The sequence below is a fragment of the Crocuta crocuta genome, unplaced genomic scaffold, assembly GCF_008692635.1.
Source record: "Crocuta crocuta isolate KB4526 unplaced genomic scaffold, BGI_CrCroc_1.0 scaffold162, whole genome shotgun sequence".
Classification (NCBI taxonomy): Eukaryota; Metazoa; Chordata; class Mammalia; order Carnivora; family Hyaenidae; genus Crocuta; species Crocuta crocuta.
Window position 1 is genome coordinate 3,451,800 of NW_027529433.1, and position 23,745 is coordinate 3,475,544.

Genomic DNA, 23,745 nt, shown 5'->3' on the forward strand with positions numbered 1-23,745 from the left:
TCTTCATCTGTGAATCAAGGAAAATACTACATAAGTTTGCTTGTCTAGGATTAAAGGACACTGTATATAAAACTTATAGAGTACTGACAGAAAATAGATACTTAAAAAATGATAATTATTAGTCATAAGAAATAAGCTGATTTGCTTTTTCCATTAGATGGACCACCAAGAAAAGCAATCTACTGATCAATTAGCCTACAGGTTTCAGATAAAATTTAAAATCCTGTTAAGAGTGGATAGTAAATTCTTACCCATGTAAAGATCAACCTTATAGTAAAAATAACATTCTTCAAATATTTATAGAATATAACCACACCTGAAAGCAAATTAAGACATTCTTAAAGCTAGCAGTTCTTGCTATGAATATTTTTTAAGGCTTTGGGACTGGACTAGTATTAAGTCTATTTCCTTGTTACAGGTATCAAAATAAGATTATTAGCACAATAGGGGTGTAGAGTATAGGGTGAGAGATAGTGTAAGTGAAGAGAAGATGGGACTCTGTCGTGGGGGAAAGCTAGAAAATTAGAAAAAGGAAACAGAAGTAAAAGTAAGGCTCTTTAAGCTAGAACATACTAGTAAGAACCTAGGTATCCTATAATAAAAGCAGTACCTCTACTCTGTTCTCAAGCATAATGCATTAAACTGAGACTTCGTTAGTACTTTATATTAGTAAAATGAATTCATGTAGCACAGAGTTTTAAGTGAGATTTGTGTATAAGCATCTGTTCCATACACAATAATAGATTCTTTAAAGGATAAGTCTTAACTATTAGATGCTTTGCATGCTGAAAAGTATACACAGCTCTTTCTATATGGAAACCCAGGTCTTAACAATAAAGTTGGGACAATAAAATGCTCAGTCGTTATTTTTGACCTTTCAGTATGACCTAAAGAATCACTATTTCACATAAGGAGAAAACCGTTCAAGGAGAAGACCCAAAAGTTCAAGTTACTTTTATTTCTATGCTTTCTGATGCTTTCATTTTCACAATGTTTATGAAAGCATAAATAGTGATGCCTAGCAATAACTGAAACTAATTATAGTAGCTTTTTATAAAACCATAAATTAGTTTTCAGAATGAGGAAGATAAGATACCCAGATTCTAAAAGATTCTTATAACAGTGTCTTTGCCAGATGACCCACCACAACCTGGGAAGCAAACCTCACCACAGCAAACCTCAATTACAGTGAACCTTTCATTATCGAGCACCTTGCATGTGTGCAATATTATTACAGTAATAACATGCTCAAAAAGAACGTCAGTTCTTCTCAATTATCAAAGGCTAAGTTATATTTAATTTAGATCCCACATAAAATGTACTTATATTTTCTATCATACTTAGAAGTCCTTTGAAAATTGATCACTCAGATCTTTTTCAATTTAACTATTTAGTAAGTTTAGAAAACAGCTCTTTTTGTAAGTTCATAAAACTAACAGGTAAAAATTACGTGGTTTCAGAAGACTGATTAAGTGCTTGCTTCGGCAGCACATATACGGGAAGACTGATTAAACATTCTAAACAGATAGCTTATATATTATTTCCAAATAAAACCAGGAATAAGGATGATTATGGAGGAAAACAGAAACAGTAGGACTATAAAACAAGGAAACAGAATTCTGGAAAAAAGGAACACAAAAAACTGGAAAAGAAACAAAAGTATATATAGATTGTGAATTATGTACATTACCTAGGTTTCTCTAAAAAACTGAGTATATACCAAACTTCTAGTAGGTACCCTTCACCACTTTAACGTTTCCAATTAACTACAGAAGGATTCTTAATATTATGCACACAAAGAGTGTAAGTATTCATGTTACATCTTTTGGTGTATTACTTGGTAAAATCAAGTGACAGATAAAAAGATTATCCAATTCTTCAACTTAATTTTTCCCCTGCTTTCAAAGTACACATACATTGAGCTAAAAGACTTCTGAGTAAAGAAACACTATAAAATTATATTTGAAAATAGCATGAAGAAAACTGGAATGAGTGTTTACATGGGCCTTGACCAATTGAGTATATTTAATTCCTTTTAGTGATAATCATGTGCATCATGCAAAAAATTCCACCATTAAGATAAATGACCACACTGCCACTAACCAAATAAAATAAGACACTCTTCTGGAAAAGTATATGAAATACTTTTAATATGCTAGTGGCCAACGCCTTGGCCTATATAGAAAATGTTGTCATATACTTAGAAGGTAACTATTACACCTTTTACATTCACATTAATACTGCATATAATAGTTCCACATATATTTGTCATAATATGTATTAGAATAATTTATAAGAAACACTTACTGGGTAAATTTTTTGGATGGATGGAAGGATGGGTTCAGGTAGGGCTATAAAAAAAAAAGTTTAAAGCTTCTGTGATTCACATAATTCATTTCATAAAGCAATAATTTGTCAGCTATACCCCAGGTATGAGACTATATGGGTTTCTGCTACAACTCAACAGTCTCCATATATTTTGTGAACTAACTCTGATCCCTAGAAATTTAAATTCAAAGTATATCTAAGTTGATAATTTCAGGTTAATAAACTATGTATATTTCTATGTAAACAAATGTTCCTTACATTTTTAGAAAAACAGACCATCAATGGACATACATCATTTGTTCCAACATTAGACACACAAAGAAAATAAGACAAGGGTTGTTCTACATATACTGAATGAACATTGTTAAGATGAATGTAGCTATCAAAAAAAATTTTTTAACACAGTCCAATACTATATCATAGAAGAATAAGAGCCATATCATAATTATCCCTTTATTTTTAATTTCTTCTATTAAACAGTAATACCAAAACTGAAATAGTTTCAGGAAACTGATCTATTAAAAAAACTGAAAAAAAAAATCTTCATCTTCACTAAGTTTTAAAAAGAAGGCTTCAGCAAAGTTTAGAAACGTAAATCAGGATATTTATACAAATTTGCTATAAAAAATTAAAATATATAAACAAATCATTATCTTCATGTTACTTTCTTTTTTGTCATTCTTCATTCTCTAATAGCTTTATCAAAATCCAATCTCATTAAATGTATTTACAGTCATTTCACATTACTATAATATAAAGGAAATAACATGGAAAGCAAAGTAATTAATATTCACAATTTAAAAAAAAACTGTGAAATACAATATCTGGAGTATGGTAAGATGCAAGTAATGTGTTTTCAAGATTTCTTTAATATTAAAGACCAAATATATAATATTGTATAACAATCTGTGTATTTAAGAAAGAAATAAATTATATATAATTACGTAAACTCAGTAACAATCATTATCTTTAATTTACAATTTAGCAAAAACCTTTTTATATGACTTCTGGAATACGTTAATGTCCTAATAATCAACTATTATTACCAACTTACGTGATCTTCAACTATGGTTATAAATGTATAAATTTCTATCACATAGTATTTCAATATCTCTTCTGTATCATGCTTCATTCCCAAGTTGAAATTGGAATAAAATAAAATTCCATGATAGTCTGGAATGTTCACAGTGTGTGACTGAGGGGAAGAACTTATAACTTACTGGAATCACTCTTAGGAAGTAAAAATATTTTTTCCCAGAGGCATTCAAATGCTCAAAATTCTAGAAGAGCCTATAAATAAACTCAAGCCCCAGTTACTTTCATTCTAAACGTTTTTATATTCACATAACATTTTTAATGACTTTCTAATAACGTTGCTACAATACAGAAGTCAAATTGGTAAATCTTACTAGAAATTAGTTTACCTAATTAGAAACCTGAATTCCTTTCTCACTGAATACCCTTAGTATATTAAAATTATAATTTAAAACAGTGAAGAAAAGGTTATAGAGATTTAGAAAAAAAATTTATCTCATTCTAGAATCATATCCAGAATGCTAGAAGAAAAAAACAAACACTAACCACTGGTTTAGGGCCGTTCAATAGACAAAGAACCTTTAGAACTAAGCAATTTGGAAATTTTGGGTAATAGTGATATCACTCAGTAAATCTCTTGTCTAACAACCTTAAATATTTAAAAACACGAACTGTAAATAAATAAATACACAAATAAATAAAAACACGAGTCATTTGTGAAAACAAATGAAAGAAATTTCACTTGGAGTCAGGAAGCCCTGAAAGGAAGGCTCTCACACACTGCCACCATTCTCCCCAAGAAGTATACTTTGCATTGCACAATAGGAAGAAGTTTACTTTACACTTCAGCAGAGGAAGAAAGAATTTTTCCTTGCTCAGCAGCACTTCAGCCAATGAGAATTCAGCAGAACAGCCCCTTCCAGCTTCCTCCCCTTCCTCTATACAGGCAAGCCCCTCACCTCCATTCTCTAGCCTTGCCAATGGTTTGGTTCACTACAGTATGCGTGTTCAGAATTGCGATTCCTCTGCTATTCTAGAATAAATTCATTGTACTCGTTAAAAAAAAAAAAACTAGCTTTTTTGTTTTTTAAGGTCAACACAATTCAGAACAATTGGTGTACTGTGGAAGTTAAGACTACCCTCATAGTAACTTCAAAGTCTTGAATAGTTTTTCACATGTTTATTTTACTCAAAGCAACATAAATTCAGGGGCACCTGGAGGACTAAGTCGGTTAAGCATCTGACTTGGGTTCAGGTCATGATCTCCCAGTTCATGAGTTTGAGCTTCACATCTGTCAGTGCAGAGCCTGCTTCATATCCTCTGTCCCACCCCACCCCGCCCCAGCCCTCTCCCGCACCCCCACTCTCTCTCTCTCAAAAACAAACATTTGGAAGAAAAAAAAGCAATATACATTCAGGAAGGATCGGATCTATTTTTACTTCAAAATTTTGGACTTTCATCTTTTAAACTTCTCTCTCAAAAGCAAAAGAAAAAGAAAAGAAAAGAAAAGAAAAGAAAAGAAAAGAAAACCTTACAGTTACAGTATTTGATCAATAGATAACACCCTCAGAATAGCTACTCCGTAAGATTTTACTTTGCCTACATTTCAGATGAGAGCTTTCTGGTCAGGACCCCCATAAATGTATACATAAAAACATTCCATTCTGATTCATCAAAAATTCAACTAAAAAAAAAATCTTCAATAACAATAAACAACAATTTTGAAAATTCAAGGACAATTTTGTTTTTGAGAAGGCATGCACAAGCTAGGAAGAGGAACAGAGGGGGAGAGAGAGAATCCCAAGCAGGCTACACTCTCACCACAGAGCCATAGATGTCGCCCAATCCCAAGACCCTGAGATCATGACCTGAGCCAAAATCAGGAGTCAAACACTCAACTAACTGGGGCTACTCAGGTACCCCAAAAATTCAAGAGCAATTTTAAAATGCCTGAGACAGTTTTGTACCTGGTAACATGGTAAACATTCTATGAATATTCATTCAAATTATTATTTCTAATCAGGTGATACTTTTGCCGTTTTATTAATTATTATTATTAATCTTAGATGGCCATTAAAATCTCTTCTCATGGGGTTTTTACCCTTCACACTTTCATCAGTCACCTTTTCAAGCATATGTAGTCAATTACGAACATTTCATCCTAGGAAATGTTTTTTAATCTTTTTCAACCTTTCCACATATAGAAGACTATTTCCTTTCTCTACTCATGGCAGAAAAGATATTAAAAGCCTTTAAGAAGTTAAACAGAACTTAAAGATCCATTCAATCCAATTATCCCTGTTACAGATAAAAATATTAAGGCCAGAAAGGTAGAATAACTTGGCCAAAATCACAAACACCAGTTCACCGTGGCATGACTGGAAATGCTCAATACACTTTGCAGACTACTGTTAGACAAAAAACGCAGCTATTTATTTCAATCTAATTTCAACACAGCTACGTATTTCAATCAAATTTCTTCTAGTGAGAAGCAGCCTAAATTTGCCAAATAATAGTTATACTTTTATTTTTATCATTATTTTAGAGAGAGAGAGAGAATGTGAGAGGGGAAGATTGGCAGAGGGAGAGAAGGAGGGGGGGGAGGGAGAGAGAGGAGAAGGGAGGGGGGTGGAGAGAGAATCTTAAGTAGGCTCCACCCTTAGTGCGGAGCCCCACTCAGGGCTCAATCCCACGACCCTGGGATCATGACCTGAGCTGAAATCAAGAGTCAGAAGCTCAACCAGGTGAGCCACCCAGGTGCCCCAATACAGTTATACTTTAGTTCTGCACAGTGGCCGTCCTTTAACAAAGAACTAGAAATGATGGATGATAGTGCCATTAATTACAAACCATCTCAGTGAACAGGACTACTTTTCAAAAATAAAATAGGCTTACCAAAATCTAAACAGAATTTTAACATGATTTCTAAACACTGGCAAAATACTAATTTCTGAACTTACAACTTCTTCACCAAACCACCTTGGTGCACATATGATAAAAGTACATTTTTCTAAAGAAGGCAATCAAATTAAAATATCTAATGTAACCCTTAAAAATGGAGAGAAAGGGCACATTGGATGCTCATACATGTTCAATACTGTAATCAAATCTAATTTCTAAATCACAACTAGTGTCTATCCACTTTTTAGTTTTCGTTGTGACTTAAAATGTACATATGATGAAATATAAATAACCCCTGATATATTTTTGGCACATAACTCTTCAATATTTATATACACATAAATACATACACAAACTCAAATACAGATACAATTTTTAAAATAAAACTGATACCATGTTGTATATGATACTGTATCATGGATATTTTCTTTATCCATTAAATATCCTAAAAACATATTCTTGGCAGCTGAGAAATATTATAATTAATTCATTCCCCTATTCTTTAATTTTTTTTTAATGTGTTATTTATTGCTGAGAGAGAGAGAGAGAGAGAGAGAGAGAGAGAGAGAGAGAGAGAGAGAGAGAGAGAGAGAGAGAGAGAGAGAGAGAGACAGTGTGAGCAGGGGAGGGTCAGAGAGAGAGGAAGACACAGAATCTGAAACAGGCTCCAGGCTCTGAGCTGTCAGCACAGAGCCCAACGTGGAACTCGAACCCACAAACTGGGAGATCGTGACCTGAGCTGAAGTTAAATGTCCAACCTATTGAGCCACCCAGGTGCCCCTCATTCCCCTATTCTTAATAACTTAGATTATTTCTAATCTTCTATTATTTCTCTCACCCAATTTCCCTGGCAGCTTTCTTTATCCAAAAAGAAAAATCCTTCAATTCCTGTCTCAAGTGAAAAATAAAAAACATGACGAATGGTGCTTGAGCTTATTTTTATAGGGCTTCTGAACATGCACATGCCTCAAGATGATGGGTCCACAATACAGTGGTGAAAGTTCTTTGAATACAAAAGAGTAATATGAAAAAACTGTCAAAAAAAAAAAAACCCACAGTGAAACTTCCTTATGTTTTCCAGGGAATAACATCTCTAAAATATTTATTCAAAGCAACAAATTAGGAAAATATGGTTTTATGGGCCTTAGAAATAACTTTTTTTAAAACAACGCTATAAGACAACAGTGTCAAGAGAGAAGACACCATAATGAAGTTTAACTGTGTTTCAATTTTAAAAATTGGGAAAAACCCATAATACTTACTTTGTAAATAGTGCAAAACCATCAATACAAGACTATAGCTGCTTAAAGTACCACGACTGGCATCATTTATCTCATGGTGACTCGCCCACTTCTTAATCACCAGTACTAACGGACGAACTCGATTTTCAACTGAAAGTAAAATTAAAACTTAAAAATGGTAAGAAAATAATTACAGTTTCTTTGAAAGTTCATATCATTTCCCAACTCCAAGAGAAAAAGCATTTTCTCCCTGTGTATAAAACACTGTTTTCACCATAAATATGTCTTATTTTTATAAGATATCTTAGTCACCTTTTAAAAATTGCTGAGTCATTTTATTGACTATACCTCTGGTAGTATATAATTTTAGTGTACAACATATTATACATATAAAATGTGACACTATACATAAATATAATAAGATGTCAGTATTTATTATAAACATGTTTAAAAAGGAATAAAGAATAAAGGATAAAGAGAGAAGCTGATAATTATTTGGAATAAAACAAAAAACTTACGGTATGCATAAGTTCTGAGAAGGAATGTGTTTCTTATTCCAACAATATTGTTTACATTCAAGTCGAATTCCACACAACTATTAAAAAGAGAGAGAAACACTTGAGCTCAAGTATTTTTGAACAAATTAAACTAACTTCCTAATAACTAAATTAATATTCATCTACCCTATGATGTAAAAATAGCATGCTCTCAGAGACCAAATACTTATTAAGGCACTAAATTAGAAGTAAGAATAAATATATAGCCAGTATATCATTTTAATGTGGTTTAGTATATATTAAAAATATAAAACAGGATTACAGTTGTAAGATCCATAATGTACTACTAAGGCTTTAATTATCCTTAATAAAAGAAATTATAAAATTTTGCAACCTTTTCCAGGAAAACAAAATTATGTTACCAAAAGCATTTCTGATCAAGTTATTCCACTGAGTTACATATTCTCAACTAATCTGTAAGTAAAGCATCATTTGATTTAAAACAATAGGAATAAAATGCCAAATAAAGTAGTAGTGGGGAAAAAAGTAGTCTATACATAATATTCCCTCTAAAAAAGGATAAGATATAAATAACATATAAATTATAATACCATACCAAATTGAGTTACTGATAATCTGGGAAGACAGAAGGGATACTTCTTTGAAAGCAAAGATATGATACAATTCACAATTTAAAAAATAGGGCAATAATAAAGGGATCTACAAAGAATGGCAAAACTCAAAATAAAAAGAAAATAACATAAATATACTATCAGGTCCAACAACTTCTGCACACTGAGTTTTTGTATGAAAAGACTGCCTAATATAAAAACTTAAGAAAATTCCCTTCTACAAACTTTTAATTATAAAATTTGAAATTTACCAATGCTGATTTCCTTGTTTAGGGAAATGAAATCCTATAATCTTTCAATTAAACATGCATACTGACAAAAATGGATAGTAGTATCAACACTTCAGATATATATATTTGCCTTTGGGAAACTTATGACAGCAACAGAGTTACATTCTTTAATTGCATCTGTGCAAGGCTAACACTAAACCAGTTTGCATTTCATCTATATACCACAAAAGGGAGGAAAAAACAGGCAGCAACCAGTCTGCAATCAAAAACTTTTTCAAAAATATGATTTGGAGCTTTAAAAATATCCATAGTACTTGCTTCAAATTCTACTTCTAGAAATACTAAACTAATCCTTTATATGGAAAAAATTTAATGTACAAAATGCTTATTCTAATGGTAGAATAAGTTAAACCTAATATATTGACTGAACGAAAAACTACTGTAAAACCATTAAAACCCAAGCCAGAAAAATTCATTCAATGATATAAGCAAATATCCATGATACATAGTCAAGTAAAAAAGTATAATCTCAATTTTAACTTTAAAAACTCTTATGCATTCATATACATAGCAGAGAGACTAAAAGTTTTACACCAAAATGTTAACATCAGTTATCATTGGATGTTAAAAGTTGATTTTTTTTAACGGTCTGTATAGAGAAGAAATATAACATGGTGTTTATAAAGAACACTTACCAATGGAAAAAGTCTGTATAATAATCTTAAATAGAAAAAAAAAAAAGCACCTAACACAGGACCACCCAAATGCGTAAAGCAATTAATAACAAATATAAAGGAAATAATCAACAGTAATACTAAAAGTAGGGGACTTTAACACCTCACTTACATCAATGGACAGATCATTCAAACAGAATATCAACAAGGAAACAGTGGCTTTGCCTGACACAATGGGCCAGATGGATTTAATAGATATACTCAGAACATTCCATCCTAAAACACCAGAATACATATTCTTTTCAAGTGCACATGGAACATTCTCCAGAAAAGATCACATACTGGGCCACAAAACAAGCCTCTACGAATTCAAAAAAATTAGTCATTCCATGCCTCTTTTCTGACCATAACACTATGAAACTAGAAATCAACCACAAGGAAGTAACTGAAAAGAGCACAAATAAATGGAAGTTAAACAACATGCTACTAAAACAATGGATGAACGAAGAAATTAAAGAGGAAATAAAAAAATACACATAGACAAATGAAAATGAAAACAATGACCAAAAATCTTTGGGAAGGGGCAAAAGTGGTTCTAAGGGCAAAGTTTATAGCAACATGGGCCTACCTCAAGAAGAAAAATCTCAAATAAACAACCTAACCTTATACATAAGAGAGTTACAAAAAGAATAAACAAAACCCCAAAACAATAGGAGAAAGGAAATAATAATAAAGATTAGATCAGAAATAAACAAAATAAAAACTTAAAAATCTACAGATCAGTGAAACCAGGAGCTGGATTTTTGAAAATAACCACAAAAAGTTAGAGTCATCCAAAAACAGAGAGAGATACAGAGAATGAGTACTCAAATAAGCAACATCACCAAATGAAAGAGGAGAAATAACAACCAACACCATAAAAATATTACAAATGATTATATGGGAATATTATGAAACATTATATGCCAACAAATTGGAGAACCTAAAAGAAATGTGTAAGTTCCCAGAAACATATAACCTCTCAACAATGAATCAGGAAGAAATAGAAAATTTGAAAAGACCCATTACCAGCAAAAAAATTCCCAACAAATAAAAGTCCAGGACCAGAAGGCTTCACAGGCAAATTCTACCAAACATTCAAAGAAGAGTTACTACCCATTCTTCTCAAACTACTCCAAAAAATAGAAGAGAGGGAAGGCTTCCAAACTCATTCTCTGAGACCTACATTTTCCTCTGATACTAAAACCAGATAAAGATACTACAAAAAAGAGAAATACAGGCCAATATCTCTGATGAACATAGACGTAACAATCCTCAACAATTTATTAGCAAGCTGAATCCAGCAATCCATTTTTTAAAAAAATCAGTCACCACAATCAAGCGAGATTTATTCCTGGGATGCAAGGATGGGGTCCAATATTTGCAATCAATCAACATGATATGTCACATCCATAAGAGAAAGAATAAAAGCCATATGATTATTTCAAAAGATGCAGAAAAAGGGGCACCTGCGTGACTCAGTTGGTTGAGCACCTAACTCCATTTCAGTTCAGTATCCCAGCATCATAGGATCAAACCCTGCATCGGGCTCTATGCTGAGCATGCAGCCTGTTTAAAATTCTCTCCTGTTCACTCTCCCTCTCTCTCTCCCACTCCCTCCCTCTGCTCCTCTCCCTGCCTTGTGCTTTCTCACTCTCTAAAATAAAAAAATAAATAGGTGCAGAAAAAGCATTTGACAAAGTACAACATTTATAATAAAAACCCTCAACAAAGTAGGTTTAGAGTGAACATACTTCACTGTAATTAAGGCCATATATGAAAAAAGCACAGCTAATAAACTCAATGGTGGAAACCTGAGAGCTTTCCCCTTAAGATCAAGAACAAAACAATGATGTCTACTCTCACAACTTTTTAAAAAATTTTATTATTTATTTTTGAGAGTGAGAGAGACGAAGTCCAAGCAGGGGAGGAGCAGAGAGAGAGGGAAACACAGAACCCGAAACAGGGTCCAGGCTCTGAGCTGTCAGCACAGAGCCCAACATGGGCTCAAACCCACAAACCACGAAAGCATGACCTGACCTGAAATCGGACACTTAACTGACTAAGCCACTCAGGTATCCCCACTCTCACCACTTTTATTCAACAAAGTATAGGAAGCCATAGCTACACCAGTCAGACATGAAAAAGGATTAAGAGGCATCCAAATTGGTAAGCAAAAAGTAAAACTTTCAGTATTTGTAGATAACACAATACTATGTATAAAAAATGCTAAAGACTCCATCAAAAAACTACAAGACCTGGTAAATGAATTCAGTAAGATTACAGGATACAAAATTAACATACAGAAATCTATTGTATTTCTATACACTAATAATGAAGCAATAGAAAGAAATTAAAAAAGCAATCACATTTACAACTGCACCAAAAAGAATAAAATACTTAGGAATAAACTTAACCAAGGAGGTTAAAACTTGTGCTCTAGGGGTGCCTGGGTGGCTCAGTCGGTTAAGCATCCGACTTAAGCTCAAGTCATGATCTCACGGTTTGTGGGTTCGAGCCCCACATCAGGCTCTGTGCTGATGACTCAGGGCCTGTTTCAGATTCTGTGTCTCCCTCTCTCTCTGCCCCTTCCCCACTCATTCTCTGTCTCTCAAAACTGAATAAATGCTAAAAAAATTTAAAAAAAAAAACTTGTACTCTAAAATCTATAAAACACTGATGAAAGAAACTGAAGGCAACACAAACAAATGGAAAGACATTCCTTGCTCATGGACTAGAAGAAGAAATATTATTAAAACGTCCATACTACGCAAAGCAATCTATCTACAGATTTAAAGAAATCCCTATCAAAATACAATCAGCGGGGTGCCTGGGTAGCTCAGTCAGATGAGTGCCCAACTCTTGGATTTCAGGTCATGATCTCACGGTCTCTCTCTCTCTCAAAATAAAAGAAATAAACTTTTAAAAAATACAGCATTTTTCACAGAACTAGAACAAATAACCCTACAATTTGTATGGAACTACAAAAGACCTCAAATAGCCAAAACAGTCTTGAAAAAGAAAAACAAAGCTGGAAGCATCATAATTCTAGATTGCAAGTTACAGTACAATGCTGTAGTTACCAAAACAGTATGGTACTGGCACAAAATACAAACACAGATCAATGAAATAGGACAGAGTGCTCAGGAGCGCCTGGGTAGCTCAGCTGGTTAAGCGTCCAACTTCAGTTCAGGTCATGATCTCACGGTTCATGGGTTTGAGCCCCATGTAGGGCTCTGTGCTGACAGCTAGCTCAGAGCCTGGAGACTATCTTCGGATTCTGTGTCTCCCTCTCTCTCTGACCCTCCCCTGCTCATGCTGTCTCTATCTCTCTCTCAAAAATAAATAAAACATTAAAAAAATAAATAAATAAAGGACAGGGTGCCCAAAAACAAACCACAATTATATATGGTCAACTGAACTGCAAGCAAAGAGGCAGGAATATACAATGAAATAAAGACAGTCTCTTCAACAAATGGTGTTGGGAAAACTGAATAGCTACATGCAAAAGAATGAAACTGGACCACTTTCTTACACCACACACAAAAATAAACTAAAATGGATCAAAGACCTAAATGTGAGACCTGAAACCATTAAAAATCTAGAAGAGAACACAGGCATTAGTTTTTCAGACACTGGGCATAGCAACATTTTTCTACATGTGTAGGCAAAGATGCTCAATATCCCTTATCTTCAGGGAAATGCAAATCAAAACTACACCAATCAGAATGTCTAAAGTCAAAAACAAAAGAAACAGTAAGTGTTGGCAAGGATGTGGAGAAAAAAGAACCCTTGTGCCCTGTTGGTAGGAATGCAAACTGGTGCAGCCACTGTGGGAAACAGTATAGAGGTTCTTCAAAAAATAAAAAGAGGATTAACGTATAATGCATTCACTGCACTACTGCATATTTACCCAAATCATACAAAAACACTAATTTGAAAGGATATATGCATCCCTATGTTAACTGCAGCATTATTTACAATAGCCAAGTATGGAAACGGCCCAAATATCCACAAAAGCCAAACAGATAAATGTCCATCAATGGATAAAGATGTGATATATATAAACATATGCACACACACATACAAATGGAATATTATTCTTCCATAAAAATGAGTGAAATTAGAGTATAATGCTAAGTGAAATAAACCAGTGAGAAAAAGACAAATACCATATGATTTTGCTAATGTGGAATTAAAAATAAAAATAAAGGGAAAAAAAGAAAGAGAAAAACCAAAAAACAGACTCCTTTTTTTTTTTCATAAGTTTTTGAGACGGAGAGACAGAGCATGAGTGGGGGAGGGTCAGCGACAGAGGGAGACATGGAATCGGAAACTACAGGCTCCAGGCTCTGAGCTGCCAGCACAGAACCTGAGGCGGGGCTCGAACCCACGAACGGTGAGATCATGAACTGAGCTGAAGTTGGACGCTTAACCAACTGAGTCCCCCAGGAGCCCCTCAAAAAACAAACTCTTAACTCTAGAGAACAGAGAGGAAATAGGTAGGGGGATGAGTGAAACAGGTGATGTGGATTAGGAGTACACTTATGATGAGCACTGAGTAATGTATAGAATTACTGAATTACTATATCGTACATTTGAAAGTAATATAACCATATGATAAAAACACTAGAATTAAAATTTTCAACATAAAAAAAAGAAAAAGAATAAAGTTTTTATATAATTACAATTACAACCATGTTTTATTTTAGTTTATTTATTTTGAGAGAGAAAGTGGGGGGATGGAAGCAGAGAGGGAAAGAATCCCAAGCAGACTTCTCGCTGTGTGTGCAGAGCCGAACACAGGGCTCAAACTCATGAATCATGAGATCATGATCTGAGCCAAAATCAAGAATCTGGTGCTTAATGGAATAAGCCACCCAGGGGGCCTCCAACCATGTATTTTAAAAAAATAATTACAATAAGCAAAGAATTTTATTAAATATTATTATTAAATAATTTTATTTATCTTTAGTTTATCTCCTATAAAGTATTTTAGAAAACTCTACCATTATTTATTTGAAAAAATTCAGTAAAAACTTATAGACTGGATAGATATTTGAATGAATGAAGGGGAAGCTTTGAACCAAGAAAAAAAGAAGGCAGAATGTCACACTATTTAATCTCAGCTAGTGACTCAGAATTTTCTCCACTCTGCGAATGTCTACAAATGACCATACAGTGCTGGAAATATTAATTTGGCAGGTTACAAAATAAAAATCATCAAGGCGCCTGGGTGGCTCAGTGGGTTAAGCCTCTGACTTCGGCTCAGGTCATGATCTCGAGGTTCGTGGGTTCAAGCCCCGCATCGGGCTCTGTGCTGACAGCCAGCTCAGAGCCTGGAGACTGTTTCAGATTCTGTATATTCTTCTCTCTCTGACCCTCCCCTGCTCAGGCTGTCTCTCTCTCAGAAATAAATAAAACATTAAGAAAAAAAGATTTTTTTAAATCATCATGTAGGCAAATTCATAAAGAATCCATTAATAATGAGAATCAACAATGTATGTACATTTACACTTACATTTATGTAAACCACTTCAGTAATTTATAAAACTAGGTTAGAAAACCTAATTTATCACAATCCTATCTATTTTTTAGATAACAAATATTTTTTAATCAATGGCAGTCAACACCTATTTACATTTTATATTCAGATATTATATAAAATATCCTAATCCCATTACCCATAAAAAATTCAGAACCTAGGCTGGTAGAGTATACAGATATAATTATAACAACTCCCAGGATATAAACATACATCAAATCTCATCAATTAAGATACGTTCTAAAAAATATATTACATTTCGAAAAAGCAAGAGATTATTTAAAAAAATTTTTTATTTTTTGAATAAGCTAGCTAAGCGGATTTAATCCACATGTTAAGCCATCATAATGTATTTTATTTATTTGCTTATTTATTTATTTTTTAAAAAGTTTTTTAATGTTTTATTTATTTCTGAGAAAGAGAGAGAGACACCGTGAGCAGGGGAGGGTCAGAGAGAGAGGGAGAAAAAGAACCCGAAGACAGCCTCCAGGCTCTGAGCTAGCTGTCAGCACAGAGCCAGACGTGGGGCTCAAACCCATGAACCTGAGCTGAAGTCAGACACTTAACCAACTGAGCCACCCAGGCACCCCACAGGAGAGCATTTTAAAATGTGAAATGTAAATAAACATATATACATTCTTTAAAATGGATAGTTTCAAACACTCCAGCAAAATAACTAAGCACAGTTAAGCATAAAGAATTGCTCAGACTATTCTAAATAATCATCTCAAAAACAAATCAGGTGAAGTTCTAAAAACTGATGAAGACAAGCTATTATGCTGTAGCATACACTTCTTAATTATCTGTATCAAAAGAATATCTAAAATGATCTAAAACAACTGAAAAATGAAAATTCGATAATTACTTACCTGACTTTATCCCTGAACTTCACAATTGGCACTTTTGCTCGAATCAGCTGAGGTCTCTCTATGTAGCCAGCTGAAGGATAAAATATGAACATCTGTAAATGTTTCTCAAATAGTTTCTTACTAAGCTAAAAGAGTTTATGAAAACAGTCTTTTAAGAACACAAAGAAAGGATATTAACAAATTCTTCTAAGACTGAAAACTTCCAATACCATTTAGAGAGCTTTATATTAAAATTCAGAAATGTAGTCTAGTATCTAATAATACTTATAAAGAAATTCACCAGAGGATTATAAGCAGGAAAAATATCTAGGCTGGCAGCAGGGCCATAGCTCAATTCTGTTATAGCATAAGGCAAAATATTATGGTAGCCATAAATATCATATTTACAAAGAGTCTCAAATGTGGAAATGCCAGCAACATGATACACGGAATAGAGATACATTTAAATAAATATGATCTCTAAGAAGAATGCATATATACATATTTTTTATCCCATTAAACCTTAAAAATTTTTTTTGAAAATAATACATGTTTATTACAGAAAATCAGGAAAATACAGAAGTATGTAAAATGGAAACTGCCAACTTTTCCCAAAGGAGCAGTTTCCTAATATTATAACTAAAGGAAAAACATAACACTAGACTTAAAAATTTTTCCATTATATTGCTTTCACCACCAAAATCATAAAATATGTCAAGCTTCAACAGAACTTGTATGCAGGAATTCAATGAGGCTTAATGAAAAAAAGAGTTAAAAGTTTCAAGTTCCAGGTACAGGTTCTGACACCCAACAAACAAACTACATTCTTCAGGCAAATTACTGAACCCACGATCACTATTCTCCTTAACTCTGAAAATTAACAACCAAAAATACCTTTGAATTAGATGATCTTTAAGGTTCCTTCCATTTTTAATATGTGATTTTCATAACAGCTATTAAAAATCTACTTAAGTTATGAATTACTCCTTTATTTTACAGATGTGACAACTTAAGTCCACTAAAGTAAGTCACTTGGATTTATTTCTCTTCAACAATAGATATAACTTGTTCAAGGGCAGTAACAGGTCACTTGACTTTGTATTTTCCAGTTCAAAGCCTGACACATAAGGACTATCTTCTGAATAAATGGGCACATCTCTTTCTAATATCACATGGTAAATGTGACTTCACTGGTCCACGATATTCTGTGGTGTGGAAGTTTAAAATACATTATGGGGGTGCCTGGGTGGCTCAGTCGGTTAAGCGTCCGACTTCCGCTCAGGTCATGATCTCACGGCTTGTGGGTTCGAGCCCCGCGTCGGGCTCTGTGCTGACAGCTTGGAGCCCGGAGCCTGTTTCAGATTCTGTGTCTCCCTCTCTCCCTTCCCCTCCCCTGCTCATGCTGTCTCTCTCTCTGAGAAATAAATAAAACATTTAAAAAGTTTTTAAAAAATAATAAATAAATAAGTAAATAAAATACATTATGATGGCTTAACATGTGGATTAAATCCGCTTAGCTAGCTTATTCAAAAAATAAAATCTTATAATAAAGCGGCCTAAGTCAATAATTTGCTTTCTGTTGGGAGTAATTCAGTTGGGCTTCATGTTCAATGATCTTATTTTTAAAACATGGTGTCATAAGTTGCATGTCACTGCGGAAAAAGATGAAATTCTCACTCCCTCACAGGAACACCTGTAAGACTTTACCTGTATCACTTTCTTAGCTTTTCACAGATACCATACACTACAGCTATTCATATTCATACGTTAGCTTCCCTACCAGCCCAATAACCTTTTGAGAAAAAGCAACAAAGCTTATATACATTTGAATTCCCCAATGCGAACAGTGGGATTATCTTGCAAGTACACTCAATAAAGAATTGTTCTCCTTTTAATTGAGTTAAACAGAATTTATTTAGAAAAAAGGATCCACATTATGCCTATCCTGACCAGAAAATAAACAATTCTTATCAGAAAGTAAAGTGAGAGACAGATGAGAGATATATTAAATAGTCATGTCAGATGACATACGAACTTGAGGCTTACGAGACTTACAAAGTCTAGTACAGAAGTGTTTATGGACTAAGGTGAGTATATGCCGTGCTTCAGTCTTCTGATTTACCTGAAAAAAACACTGAAAAGTTAAAAATAAAGTGTTTTTTCACTATCTTTCTAAATTTAGCGTTTTATTTTCTTAATGTTTCTCAACAAAGGAAAAAGTATGGTTTTATTTCCAGTTATTTTTCAATATACGCTTTAAATTATGTTATAAAAAATGTCAACTTTTATGCTGTCTTTCATTTCACATCCACATTCCTAAATCCCAAATTATAAATTTGAAGGAAAGTTTTTAAAATATTGGAAGTCTTATATGTCATTTTTTTACTTTAGTAAAATGCACATAAAGCAATCCTCTCCTAGGAAAACAAAATATGTTACATAAAGTTAAAATTCTGTTTATTTCCCTGTCTACAATGTGAGCTGCTTTAAGGATAAGTTCCAACAAAACAGTACAAACATATCAAAAAGACGGAGGATTGGTGTGATGTGGGTGAAAAGAGTCTAACTGCATGAGAGACTTAATTAAAACTCTAGTATTCTTTGCTATGTTTATTATTTCTGAGGCTTTTTTTTTCCTTTATATGATTTCAAGGCATAGAAAAGTGTCAGAGTTTCCTGGAATAAATCTCCTTATGATTTGCAGTAATTAGAAGCCAATTTTATTAGTGAAATAATAAAATTAATAAAAATATATATTAATATGTTAATATATATTAATAAAAATATATTCAATAGATTTTTTTGTATATTTAAAGAGATAGAGTATAATAAGGCACATTAAAATTATACTGAAATTAATCTTTGGTAATTCAGAAGAGACTTCAGCATATTGAAGAGACTGCTTCAAGTCAGCATAGTGAACACCAATTACTACAGTGTGAAGGACACACAAGAGTATCAGTTAACAGGAAATTCAAACAAATCCTAAAAAAAAAAATTTGGTTGCAAAACAAAAATAAAAAGAAACAACCCAAAATATTTAAAATGTCAGTGAAATCCCTTTTTGTATTCCCAAAACAGGAACCCCAAACCCCATAGCATTTTTGGAGGGGGGGGGGGAGGAAGGAAGGGGAATTAAAAGAATCACTGATAATTCAAATGGAAAGGAAATATAGGAAAACTTTGGTTTAAGAAGATAATTCATTCCAGAATCATGCTTGTAATCCAAAGCACTTGTATAACAAAGCAAATTTCAAAACCCATTGGCTCAGTTGTGATCATGTGACATTTGGTGGGATGTACTATATGTATTGCAAGACCTTACTCATTAATCAAGTAAAAATTTATTAGAAATGTTTGTGGGGGGGAGGGGGGAGATGGGCATGGAGGAGGGCACTTGTGGGGATGAGCACTGGGTGTTATATGGAAACCAATTTGACAAACTATTTGTAAAATAATAAATAAATAAATAAATGAATAATAAAAGCTATTGAAATAAAAAAAAATGTTTGTTCATCTTGTGGAACACTGGCAGAACAAGTTACTCACAATCCAAGGTTTCACTATATCAACATAATACTGACACATGCTCTTCTTGTTACATCTTGGCAACATATCCATTCCAGTCAATACAGAGGTAGAGCTCTTTAAAACACAGTGAAGACATCTCACTTTAAAAACTTAAGAATAAATTAATGCTAAAATCGTGATATGCTTATTTGTGCATGTGCATGTGTCCTAAAAGAGAAAGAAGCATTTCCTGGGTTTTCTTGAATTATTATGAAGAGAAAATCCAAAGAACTAATTAAAACAAGTTTTTTCTCTCAAAGATTTTTATATGAAATTTAACACTTGAAATACATGTTTCGTTACTTACTGGTTCCTCTTTAACAACTAGGCATAAATCACCATCACTGCTCCGGGTACCAAATCCATTTAAAGAGGACCCAACCAAAAAAAGTCTGCTTTCTAGAGAAATAGAAGGGATTATAAAGTATTATTTAAAACTTAAAATAGGAACATATATACGTAAAGGCATGCAAAACAGGGAAACATACGTGGAAATAAGAGCTGAATTTCTCTCTGCAGCTGTGTTCGACACAGTTCTTTCTTCTTTAAATCACTTACTTGCTGCTGACATGCTTCAAATAACTCCAGTATCTGCTGACTCAACTTGAATCCACCGTAAGAAAAAAAAGTAAAAATTTTGTTTAGAAATGTAAACGTAATTACCATACTAAGAAGTGTAAAACAATATTACCAATGGTATCTTTAAAATGAATACATATGATCTCCTTAACACTTTCCAAAACTACTGTCACTCAAGTAATGACAGTTACTCAGTAATAAAATAGTTATGAGTTTTTCCCAAGTATCATTGATAAGTCACAGAAAAGTACAACTGATCACAGATAATTCTTTTTTTTTTTTAAATGTTTTATTTATTTNGTCAGCACAGAGCCCGACGCGGGGCTCGAACCCACGAACCGTGAGATCGTGACCTAAGTGAAAGTCGGACGCTTAACCGACTAAGCCACCCAGGCGCCCCCCCCCCATCACAGATAATTCTTAATGGGTATAATCCATGGGACAGCAAACTATAATCTTTGGTTGCAGCCTGTTTTTGGCACATGAGTAAAGAATGGTTTTTACATTTTTAAAGGGTTATTAAAACAAACAGATAAATAAAATATGCAACAGAAGCATGTGAGCAGCAACGTATAAAACATTTATTATCTGTCCCTTTAAAAAAAACAAGTTTTGCACAACCTCTAGTATTTATACCACCAAAAATAAATATTAACAAACTTTAGAAGCCCCTGGTTGTCTTTTCTCATGCAAACCACCCTTATTCCCCATTCTTAAAAACAATACTGGCCTGAACCCTGTCTTTTTGTTGCCATCTACAGTTGGATCTCCTTGTTTATCGGTCTGATTCACACTTTCCCCTTCAATCCAACTCTTGCCATCATCACAGGTAAATTCCTCATCTACAATGCACTACCTATCACTCCTACCATTTCTGAATTTTCTTACTCCAATATTTTTCATCTGCTTTACACTCCCACAGCCATAACATGGTCTTTACAAAAAAAAATCAGAATTCCTCTACTTCTGAAATTTAAATTCCAGTATACTATCTTGGGCTTCAATCTCTAATCCAATTCTTAACTCCCCTCATACCTGCTCTAGAAACACAAAGACACGGATTCCACTGAACCCTTCCTTTTCTACGAGGTTATCAGCACCTGAATGGTGTGATTCCCTTCCCTATCTATACCCCAGAGTGCATCCCTTGAACCACTCTCTTTTATCATGCCTTAACATTATTCCCGTGTCATGCTCTGACATCTGTCCTGCAAAATACTAATCTTAGGTATATACAAACAACCACCTTCTAAGCTCTTATATCTGAGTTGCTAACATGAAACTGAAAAAATGTTTAAGTCACAAAATTGGCATCTTTCAAATTTATATTTTAAGGTCTAGCCCAAGGCTGGTCCTTAGCATCACTCAAACACCCATGACTCTGGTTAGATTTTGCTCTCATTTCACACCATCACCATTTTCAATCTTGGCTACTTTCCTCAAGTCCCCTACAGTTACCTCATTTTCTGTAGCAAATAACTTTACATCAAGTTTACTATGCAAATTGAAAGTACCAGATGTGACATTCCTAAGCTCCCTAACTGCAACCTTTTGCAAACCAACATATCTAAATAAAATCTCATCTCTTTCTCTCTCCTGTCAGACAACCTGTTCCCTTCCCCTGTTCAAAGTTAATCCCTCTACCAATACTTCTGTATCCAAGTCTTCTGGTCATTCTAAAGCACAAATACTTCCAATCAGTTTTTCATCTCTCTCCTGCATTTTCAGCTCCTTCTCTAGGCCTTCCCCAGAGTCCATGACCAGGCACAAGTATCACCCATCACTTGAAATGTTTTCTTAAAATGAAAAAAACAAAAAAAGGAAACAGACTCACACCTACCGAGAACAAAATGGTGGTTGTCAGAAGGAGGAAGTGGGAGAATAGGCAAAACAGGTGAAGGGGATTAAGAGGTACACACTTTCAGGGGTGCCTGGGTGGCTTAGTCGGTTAAGCATTCAACTTTGGTTCAGGTCATGACCTCACGCTTCGTGGGTTTGAGCCCCACATCGGGCTCTGTGCTGACAGCTCAGAGCCTGGAGCCTGCATCAGACTCTTTATCTCTCTTACTCTCTGCCCCTCCCCCGCTTTTGCTAGCGCGTGTGCACATGGGAGCGCTCTTTCTCTTTCTCAAAAATAAATAAACATTAAAATAAAACACTGAATAAAAAAAGAGGTACAAACTTTGCTACAAAATAAATTAGTTGCATAAATGAAAGGTACAGCACAGGGAATATAGCCAATAATATTATAACAACTGTGTATGGTGACAGAGTAACTACACTTAATGTGGTGAGTATTTCCTAATATACATAAGTGTCAAATCACTATGTTGTACACCTAAAACTAATATCAGCTATACTTCAATTAGAAACAAGCTTTTAAACTAAAAAAAAAGAAAAATTGTAAGTAGGCTGACAAAAGAGTAAACAAACAAAACATTTCCTTTTACTAAGTTTAGAATATACATTTTAAGATGACAGAGGCAATCTGGGCAACTTGGCAGTGAAAGAGACATAATTTTTCAATATCCCTTTGATAATAATATTTACATCCTTAACGTTAATATTTAAATATTTTTTAATAACCTTCCCTCCAAAACGATAAAGGAAATAGGAGAATAAAATAAACAGATCAAACCAAAACAAAATAAAATAAAACAGGGCCAACAAATACAAAACAGATGATTATGTATTACTCATGGACCCAAGATATGAGCAGAGGGGACCAAATACCAATAGAAGCAAGACCCACATGGTATCAGAAATAAGAAGAAAAAAAGGAAAAAATTTTAGATAGTCCCAAAGCCAGACCATCCAGAAATCAAATTGTCCATAGGTACTACACTTCCTGCCCCTTCCTCAAATTAAGGAATCCAATTCAGAGTAGTACAGCAATCAAAGCTGCAGGAGAGTTTCACAGGCTATATGCAAGAGTCCATAGATAAATTCAAGAGCATCACAGAAAGATGAGAAATCTCAAAAAAACGTGAAAGCTCCCTTCTAAGACAGAGCAATACACCAAGTGGAAACTAGCAAAAGAAGAAATCTAAAATAAACAGTAAAGAGCCATTAGAGGCAAAGAGAAAAGAGTGTGAAACTAGAATGACTCTGCCTTCACGGAGACATGTGACAATGCCTACCATCATTTTTAGTTATCATACCTGGGGGGAAGAGAGGTGCCACTGGGTGGTCACTGGTATCTAGTAGATAGAAGGCAGAATGCCACTAAACATCTTACCATGAATAGGTTGATCCCTCACAGCAAAGATTATCTGACTCAAAGGCCAGTACTGGAGAGGGTGAAAAATTCTACTGTATAGAAAAATAGAGAAAAAGGAGAGAAAAGTTCTCAGAAACTATATTGCTGAATACTATATAACAACAGAAGAGATTCTTAAAGCGGTAACATAGTAAAGCTAGCCTGCCAACCTTCTTAATTTAAAAGTGGTACAGGAAAAGATCTCTCACTTGTATCTGTGTTTGTTAAATGCAAATAACAGAAAACTGGTATCTCAGAAAGGGAGGTGTGAATGAGAGGTAAGAAAAAATATATGAAGAAATGATGCCTAAAACGGATTCTGGTCAATTCCCATACAAAGTTTTTATAAGAAAATAGAGGTAACAC

General features: G+C 33.9%; 1 protein-coding gene across 5 annotated transcripts in view; it reads right to left on the reverse strand.

The window, feature by feature from the left end:
• Window positions 1-23,745, reverse strand: part of TENT2 (terminal nucleotidyltransferase 2) — a 72,462-nt gene that overhangs the window by 23,175 nt on the left and 25,542 nt on the right. For 4 of the 5 annotated variants that reach the window (XM_077759888.1, XM_077759887.1, XM_077759885.1 and 1 more), the window contains 7 exons: window positions 20,030-20,144; window positions 19,849-19,940; window positions 18,027-18,105; window positions 15,993-16,062; window positions 8,025-8,101; window positions 7,528-7,656; window positions 2,308-2,351 (listed from right to left, as the gene is read on the reverse strand). In XM_077759888.1, coding sequence (XP_077616014.1) covers window positions 2,308-2,351; window positions 7,528-7,656; window positions 8,025-8,101; window positions 15,993-16,062; window positions 18,027-18,105; window positions 19,849-19,940; window positions 20,030-20,144 — 606 coding nt within the window. The remainder of the gene's footprint in view (window positions 1-2,307; window positions 2,352-7,527; window positions 7,657-8,024; window positions 8,102-15,992; window positions 16,063-18,026; window positions 18,106-19,848; window positions 19,941-20,029; window positions 20,145-23,745) is intronic. The other variant, XM_077759889.1, reaches the window with a different exon arrangement.